This window comes from Sapajus apella, unplaced genomic scaffold (genome assembly GCF_009761245.1).
Source record: "Sapajus apella isolate SASKATOON/1434 unplaced genomic scaffold, GSC_monkey_1.0 scaffold91, whole genome shotgun sequence".
Classification (NCBI taxonomy): domain Eukaryota; kingdom Metazoa; phylum Chordata; class Mammalia; order Primates; family Cebidae; genus Sapajus; species Sapajus apella.
The window spans coordinates 5,029,151-5,038,436 of NW_022437031.1; the positions used below are offsets into that span (position 1 = coordinate 5,029,151).

General features: G+C 35.5%; 1 protein-coding gene across 1 annotated transcript; it reads right to left on the bottom strand.

The window, feature by feature from the left end:
* Nucleotides 1–7,159: 7,159 nt before the first annotated feature.
* Nucleotides 7,160–7,542, bottom strand: LOC116534980 (40S ribosomal protein S28-like). Its single transcript, XM_032255758.1, has one exon. The coding sequence runs from the start codon at nucleotides 7,515–7,517 to the stop codon at nucleotides 7,308–7,310; it is 210 nt and encodes a 69-aa protein (XP_032111649.1). The 5' UTR covers nucleotides 7,518–7,542; the 3' UTR covers nucleotides 7,160–7,307.
* Nucleotides 7,543–9,286: the final 1,744 nt, after the last annotated feature.

Here is a 9,286-nt window from a genome sequence, read left to right on the forward strand (position 1 = left end):
CGCTTTTCATGGACACTAAAAAGTATATTTATATGATAGTTTTTAAACTATAGCTATGACATCATAAGAAAAGACTTCAATTTCAAGATAAAGTTCTATATGATTTCATCAATAATTGGATTACAAAAAAAGTTACCATATTTTGGTTTGTTTAGGACCAAGGTTAAATTATTCAAATTTTGTAAATAGCCCAGATTTAGCTTTGAGTTAAATTAGTTCTCACTACTTCTATAGCTTTTATTAAAATTAAAAATTATATTTTTAAAATTACATTTACCAGACTACATACAGGCTTTTCTGTGTCCCAGAACTCCTTGCTTGTAGCAAGTCTCTTTCAGTAAAGACACAGGCACAGTTCTGGGTTCAGTGGGGAAGACTGTGGTTCTGTCTCAGCAGCTGAGCAACCCAAGTGCTCATGAAGGGACTTAGAAAAAGTGACTTCTTCTCCCCCTTGCCCACCAGTGCAGACACAGCTGGGGCTTCTCAGTCCAGGTACACCTGTAGGCAGCTTTTCTGGAACACTTCAGGGTGACTGCATCCCCATGGGAGGTATACCCACTGGGTTCACACCTGCGTTAGAGATGGAGTTCCACTCTTTATGTACACAGAATGTTGGCATTCTTTTAGATGGACAGAGGTGCCTCTCTAATCTGAATATCTGGAACACTAGGACAGGGGCATGATGGGGGTGGTGGAACACTTTCCTTCCAGCTTGGTAGTGGAGCTGAGGTGGCTCCCTCCCTTCCTCTGTGAAGACTGAAGCACATTTCACTAGGAGGTCCCCCAACTACCTTTGTAAGGGCTGGGACTTTTGCCCACCATTGGGATATTGCACATACCCATCTGCTTCAGCTACAGCCAGTTCTTACCTGTGAACACCTCCTACTTGCCTGAAGGCTGAATTGTTCAATCCAGTGAAAAAAAAAATACTGGGGGTGGGGAAGTACACACGATTGGGGAATGAGACCTCTGCCATTCTGATCCCACAATAGACAATGAATCTGCTTTCACACCCAGTACGTCACTACTACAAGCAGCATTTGAGAAAGCCATTGCACAAAAATTCTTTGTAACCAAGGAATTTATATGGACTGCCACTGAAAGCACCCAGAGTCTAAGCTAGGTGATCATAAACTAGCTCATACATTAATGTCACATCTTCTTCAATGGGAAAATACCCCAGCTGAAAAAAAAATGAATTCAAAAATAATAAGAAATGGTCTTTGTAGATGAGAAGGAAGCAGAAAAATAATTCTGGTAATATTAAAAAAACGAGTTTTTCAATTCCTCCAAAAGATCACATAAATTCTCTAGCAATGAATTCAAACCAGAATGAAATCTTTGAAATTCAAGATAAAGAATTCAAAAAATTGATTATAAAGTTGCTCAAGGAGATCCAACAGAAAGTTGAAAACCAATATAAAGAGATCAAAAACCTGGCCAGGCATAGTGGCTCATGACGATAATCCCATTGCTTTTGGAGGCCAAGGTGGGAGGATCATTGGAGCCCCCAAAATAAAAAAGAAATAAAAAAATAAGATTGTGAGTAAAAAATATTCCAAAGAGATAGAATTTTTTTAAAAATTGAACTTCTAGAAATTAAAAACTCTTTTAGAGAATTATAAAATGCAGGGGAAAGTTATAACAATAGTCTAGACCAAATAAAAGAAAGAATTTCAGAGCTTGAATACAAGGCTTTTGAATTAACCCAATAAGACAAAAATAAAGGGAAAAAAATAAAAGAAATGAATAAAGTCTCTGAGAAATATGGGATTGTGTAAAGCATCCAAACTTAAGAATCATAGACATTCCTGAGAGAGAAGAAACAGCCAAAATTTGAAAAACTAATTTGAGGTAATTTTTAGACATCTAGATACAAAGAGATTAAAGAACTGCTGGATGATTCATTGTAAAAAGAATCTTTACATTATAAAAAGAATCTTTACATTGTAAAAGGAATCTTTACATTGTAAAAAGAAACTTTACATTGTAAAAAGAGTTTTGGTGGCATAAACATCACCAAAGCATATAGTTATCAGGCTATCTAAAGTCAATGCAAAGAAATGAATTCTAAAAGCAATGAGACAAAAGGAACAAATAACTTATAAAGAAAAACTTACCAGACTCACAGCACACTTCTCGGTAGAAATCTTACAAGCCAGGAAAGATTGGGGGCTTATCTTCAGTCTTTTCAAACAGAATAACTGTCAGCCAAAAATTTTGTATTTTGCAAAACTAAGTGTCACAAATGAAGGAAAAATAAAGTCTTTTCCAGACCAAAAAAAAAAAAAAAAAAAGAAAGGTTGATGGAATTTGCCACCACTAGACCAATCCTACAAAAAATAATCAAAGGAGCTCTAAGTATCAAAATGAAAGATTGATACACACCAATATTAAAAATGATAGGGCTTAGAAAACAGTAACAAGATGGGGAAAGCAAAGTAAATAGGTAACAGCAAACTTGATGACTGGAACAGTGCCTCACATATAAAGATTAACTTTGAATGTAAATGGTATAAGTGCCCCACTTAAAGATATAGATTGATATAATGAATTAAAAACCATAATCCAAATAGCTACTGACTTCAAGAGACCCACTTAACTCATAGAGATTCTTACAGACTGAAAGTTAAGGGATGGAAAAAATTTTTCACACACATGAAACCAAAATTAAGCAGAAGTGAGGAAGGAGACCCAGGCATCTAGGATCACTTCCCTCTTGACTTCCACGATGCATTTCAATGGAAGAAATGGGGGGCCAACCGACACCTCCTAAATCGCCTTCCTATAGATGGCAGGTATAGTACGGGAGAATTTCTTGTGGTGGACCCTGCTTCAGAATTAGCTATTCTTAAATTGGATAAAACAGATTTCAAATTAAAAAAAAAAAAAGACAAAGAAGGTCATTATATAATGATAAATAAATTTTAAAAATTCAACACAATGATATGACAATTCTAAGTATACATGCACCTAACACCAGAGTTCCAGATTCATAAAACAAATCCAATTAGACCTAAGAAAAGAGATAGATAGTAATACAATAATAGACTCCACTGAAAACACTGGGCAGATCATTGAAGCAGAAAGTTAACAATAACAAAAATACTGGACTTAAACTTCACTCTAGAATAAAGGGACCTAACAAACATTTATGTAACATTCTATAAAAAGGGGAGTAATACCATTAGGAGAAATACCTAATGTAGATGACAGGGTGATGGATGCAGCCAACTACCATGGCATGTGTATACCTATGTAACTAACTTGCACGTTCTGCACATGTACCCCAGACCTTAAAGTACAATAAAAAAAGAAAAAAAAAAAGATTGCAGAACATACATTCTTCTCATTATCACATAGAACATTTTCCAAGATACACCTTATAATAGGCCATAAAACAAGTCTCAATACATTTTTTTCAAATGATATCAAGTACCTTCTCAGACCACAGCAGAATAAAATTAGAAATCAATTCCAAGAGGAACTCTCAAAACCATACAAATATATGAAAATTAAACAATCTGCTCTGGAATTATCTTTGGATCAGTGATGAAATCAAGGTGAAAATTTAAACATTTTTCAAAGTCAATGATAACAGTGACAGATGTTATTAATATATTGGGGATACAGCAAAACATTGATAAAAACAAAGTTCATGGCACTATATGCCTACATCAAAAAGACACAAAGACTACAAATTGACAACCTAACATCACATCTTATCGGAATAGAAAATAACAAAACAAATCTAAAGCAAGTAGGAGAAAAGAAATAATACCAAAGCAGAACTAATTGAATTAAAATTACAAAAAATCAATTTTTTAAAGTTTGTGTTTTGAAAAGATAAACAAAATTGATACACTACGAGGTAGATTAGCCAAGCAGAGGAGAGAAGATTCAAATAAACTCTATTAGAAAGGAAAACTGAGATATTACAATCAACCACAGAAATACAAAAGATCATCCAAGACTTCTATGAATACGTCTATGAAACCAGTTAGAAAATCTAGGGAAAATTGATAAATTCCTGGAAACATACAAATCTCCAGGCTTGAATCAGGAGGAAATAGAAATCCTGAGCAGAACCAGAAGTAGTGAGATTGAATTAGTAATTAAAAATATTACAACAAATAAAAACCCAGGACCAGATTGATTCATAGCCAAATTCTACAAGACATTCAAAGACAGGCCACTACCAGCCCTACTGAAACTATTCCAAAAGATAAATAAGGAAGTGATCCTTCCTAATCCATTCTATAAACCAGCATCACCATGACACCAAAGACAGGAAAGGATAGAAGGAGAAAAGAGAAACATAAACCACTGATGAACGTAGATGCAAAAGTCCTCAACAAACTATTAGCAAACCAAATCCAACAACACACCAAAAAGAATTCATCATGATCAAGTGGGCTTCATTCTGGGGTGCAAGAATGGCTAAACACATACAAGTCAACAAATGTGATTCACCACATAAACAGAATTAAAAAAACAAAAACCATATAATTATCTCAATAAATGTAGAACAAGTATTTCATGAAATCCAGCATCTCTAGATGATTTAAAAAAAAAAAGCGCTCAACAAACTAGGCAGCAAAGGAACTTACCTCAAAATAAATAAAATAAATAAAAATGAAAGCCATATATGACAAACCCACAACCAACATCAAACTGAATGGAGAAAAGTTGAAAGCGTTCCCCTTTAGAGCTGAAACAACACAAGGATGCCCACTTTCACAAGTCCTATTCAACATAGAACTGAAAGTTATAGCCAGAGCAATCAACAACAGAAGACATAAAGGCACCCAAATTGGAAAAGTGAAAGTCAAACTATCTCTGCTTGCCAATAATATAATCTTATACCTTGAATACCCTAAAGATGCCTCAAAAAGACTCCTAGTAAAGCAGGAGTGGTCGCAAACAAACGTCTCAAACACCAAACAGGGAAGGAAGTGGTGATTTATTTGGTTGGGAGCTGCAGCAGGCGAAAATACCTTAATAGCTGAGCTCCTCGACAAAGAAAATCTTTGCCCTTTTAAAGGCTTACAATTCTAGAAATTGCATGTGAAAGGATCTTGATCCATGAAGTAGGTATGGAGTACCTGACTAGGTAGGGGTTTGATCCTGTTTAAGCAAAAACAATATCTTCCAGAAAGATTCCACCATATCATGCCTGAGATCTATAGGAGTGCAATTAAGGGTAGTGCCGGGTCTGTCAGCCTTTATTTCTCCTATTGAAATGCAATGTAGAAGTCTAGGGGAAAGGAGTCTTAGAAGCTTAAGAGGATTAAGGGTCTCCTTCCTCACTAGGTTTCACATATGAAATCAATAAAGTCCCCGTTACAAAATCAAAATACAAAATGTTTTTCATATTTTGTATTTTTAGTTAATATTATTATATATTTTTTATATTTTTATTTAATATTTATTATATATATTTTTACTATACATATAGTAAAAATCACTACTAATACAAATAACAAACAAGCTGAAAATCAAATCAAGGATTCAATACCATTTACAATAGCTGCCAACAAAATAAAATACCTAGGAATATACTTAACCAAGGAGGTGAAAGATCTATATAGGGAGAACTAGAAAACACAGATGAAATAAATTACATATTACACAAACAAATGGAAAACATTCCATGCTTACTGATTCAAAGGATCAATATTGTGAAAATGACCATACTACCCAAAGCAATCTACAGATTCAATGCGATTTTTATCAAAATACGAACATCCTTTTTACAGAATTAGAAAAAGACAACTCTAAAATTTGTATGGAACCATAACAAAAGCCCACACAGCCAAAGTAATATCACAATACCTGACTTCAAATTATGCTACACAACTACAGTAACCAAAATAGCATGGTACTAGTGTAAAAGGAGACACATATATCAATGATACAGCATAGAAAACCCAAAAATGAAGCTAATGGCCTACAATCAACTGATTTTCAACAAAGCAGACAAAAACGTAAACTGGTAAAAGGACACCCTATCCAGTAAATGGTGCTGGGAAAATTGGATAGCCACATGCAGAAGAATGAAACTGCATCCATGTCTTTCACCATATACAAAATTTAACTCAAGATGGATTAAATACTTGACTCTAAGACCTGAAACCCTATCTAAAAGAAAACCTAGGTTAAATTCTTGTAGACATTGGCTTAGGCAAAAAATTTATGAGCAAGACCCCAAAAACAAATGCAACAAAAACAAAAATAGATAAATGGGACTTAAACTAAAAACCTTCTGCATAAAAAAGAAGTATTCAACACAGTAAACAGACAACCTACAGAATGGGAGAGAATATTCACAAACTATGCATCTGGCAAAAGAGTAATATCCAGAATTTGCAAGGAACTCAAACAAATCAACAGAAAAAAAAAAGCAAATAATTACATTAAAAAGTTGGTAAGTGACATGAATAAATATTTCCTGTTATACAGATGGCCAACAAGCATATGAAAACAATGCTCAACATCACTAATTACAAAAGAAATACAAATTAAAACCAAAATGAAATACCACCTTACTCTTGTCAGAATGACCATTTTTTAAGTTAAAAAAAGGATGCATATATATATGCATATATATATACACACACATATACACCTATATATGTACACACACACATACACACATGCACACCATATAATACTATTAAGCCATAAAAAGAATGAAATAAGGTCTTTTGCAATAACCAGCATGAACCTGGACACTATTATCCTAAGTGAAGTAACTCAAAAATGGAAAACCGAATTATCAGAGGTTCTCACTGATAAGTCGAGGCTAAGCTATGACTATACAGAGGCACACAGAGTTGGGTAATGAACACTGAAAACTCAGAAGGGGAACAGTAGGAGGGGAGTGAAGGATAAAACAAAAAAATCACCTGTTGGATGCAATGCACACTACTCGGGCGATGGGTACACTAAAAGCCCAGGATTCACTGCTGTACAATTCATCCATTTAACCAAAAACCACTTGTATCCCTAAAGCTATTGAAATTTTTTAAAAAACAAAATGAAATTGTATTCAACTAAATAAAATAAATTAAGGGCTATTAATGAGTTTAGTTGTAAGATTCTTACAATGCTGCAATTTATAAAGATTTAATGTGTGAATTAAATTGTATTACCTAGATTTTTTTTTTTTTTGTATCACAAATGCTTTATTTAAAGGTCCATCTGAATTTACATGTGGCAGCACAAAATAAAGGACCAGATCATGACACCTCATTTCCATCTCAAGTGGTCAAATCCAACATCCAAAACCCAGCGAACAGCCAAACTCAGAGCAAACTCCGGGCCTCTCGCTCGGACTCCAACAGGGTCAGCACTTCGCCCTCGTGCACGGGGCCTTTTACATTGCGGATAATGGAGCGGCTCCTGTGATCCATAAATTCCAGGCGCACCTGCGTGCACTGTCCCTTAGAACCGCTCCTGCCCAGGACCTTGGTGACCCTGGCCAACTTGATAGGCTGCACACGGCTGGCATCCATGATGGCGGCTTGGTGGCAGTCTGGCGGAGAGCTTGTCTAGATTTTTAATTAACTTTAAACACTTAGACCCAGGTTAACTAATAAGTAATTTTTGAATGTCAGTATAGTTTCCAAAAAAGAAACAATATATATGTGCAAAAACACATTATTAAACATAATTTATATGTCTTTGATTATTAAAATGCCAGTAGATAAAATACGCAAATGCTTTTGCATAATAATACATACATATCTGAATTTTCTCCTCAAATTTTTTAAAATAATACGAGATAAATTTAGCTGAAAAAAATAACTGGAGAGTTTTTAACTTCCTGTCCTCTGGGTTTCTTTTGTATGCAAAAAAAAAAAAAAAAAAGAACAAATTGGTTTCTATAAAAGAGGGGGGATGAAGAAAGTTGGTTAATGGTAGAAAAATACAATTAGAAAAATAAGTTCTTTGACCAGACACAGTGGCTCACAACTGTAATCCCAGCACTCTGTGAGGCTGAGACAGAAGGATCGCCTGAGGCTAGGAGTTAAAGACCAGCCTGGCCAACATAGCAAAACCACATCTTTAATAACAATATTTTTTAACGGCATTTTAGGTTTAGGGGTACATGTGAAGAACATGCAAGATTGTTGCATAGGTACACACATGGCAATGTGATGTGCTGCCTTCCTCCCCATCACCTATATCTGGCATTTCTCCCCATGCGATCTCTACCCAACTCCCCACCCCCCACTGTCCCTCCCCTATTTCCCCCCTACAGACCCCAGTGTGTGATGCTCCACTCCCTGTATCTGTGTGTTCTCATTGTTCAACATCCACCTATGAGTGAGAACATGTGGTGTTTGATTCTCTGTTCTTGTGTCAGTTTGCTGAGAATGATGGTTTCCAGGTTCATCCATGTCCCTACAAAGGACACAAACTCATCGTTTTTGATGGCTGCATAATATCCCATGGTGGATATGTGCCACATTTTCCCTGTCCAGTCTATCATCTTTGGGTATTTGGGTTGGTTCCAGGTCTTTGCTATTGTAAACAGTGCTGCAGTGAACATTCGTGTGCACATGTCCTTATAGTAGAATGATTTATAATCCTTTGGGTATATACCCAGTAATGGGATTGCTGGGTCAAATGGAATTTCTATTTCTAGGTCCTTGAGGAATCGCCACACTGTCTTCCACAATGGTTGAACTAATTTACACTCCCACCAACAGTGTAAAAGTGTTCCTATTTCTCCACATCCTCTCCAGCATCTGTTGTCTCTAGATTTTTTAATGATTGCCATTCTATCTGGTGTGAGATGGTATCTCAATCTGGTTTTGATTTGCATTTTTCTAATGACCGGTGATGATGAGCATTTTTTCATATGTTAGTTGGCCTCATGTATGTCTTCTTTTGTAAAATATCTGTCCATATCCTTTGCCCACTTTTGAATGGGCTTGTTCGTTTTTTTCTTGTAAATCTGTTTTAGTTTTTGTAGATTCTGGATATTAGCCCTTTGTCAGATGGGTAGATTGCAAAAATTTTTTTCCCATTCTGTTAGTTGCTGATTCACTCTAATGACTGTTTCTTTTGCTGTGCAGAAGCTATGGAGTTTGATTAGGTCCCATTTGTCTATTTTGGCTTCTGCTGCCAAAGCCTTTGGTGTTTTGGTCATGAAGACCTTGCCTACGCCTATGTCCTGAATGGTTTTGCCTAGATTTTCTTCTAGGGTTTTTATGGTGTTAGGTCTTATGTTTAAGTCTTTAATCCATCTGGAGTTAATTTTAGTGTAAGGTATCAG

What these genes read in the sequence shown, in the direction of transcription:
- LOC116534980 (XM_032255758.1), bottom strand. Translation starts at nt 7,517, where the DNA reads ATGGATGCCAGCCGTGTGCAGCCTATCAAGTTGGCCAGGGTCACCAAG.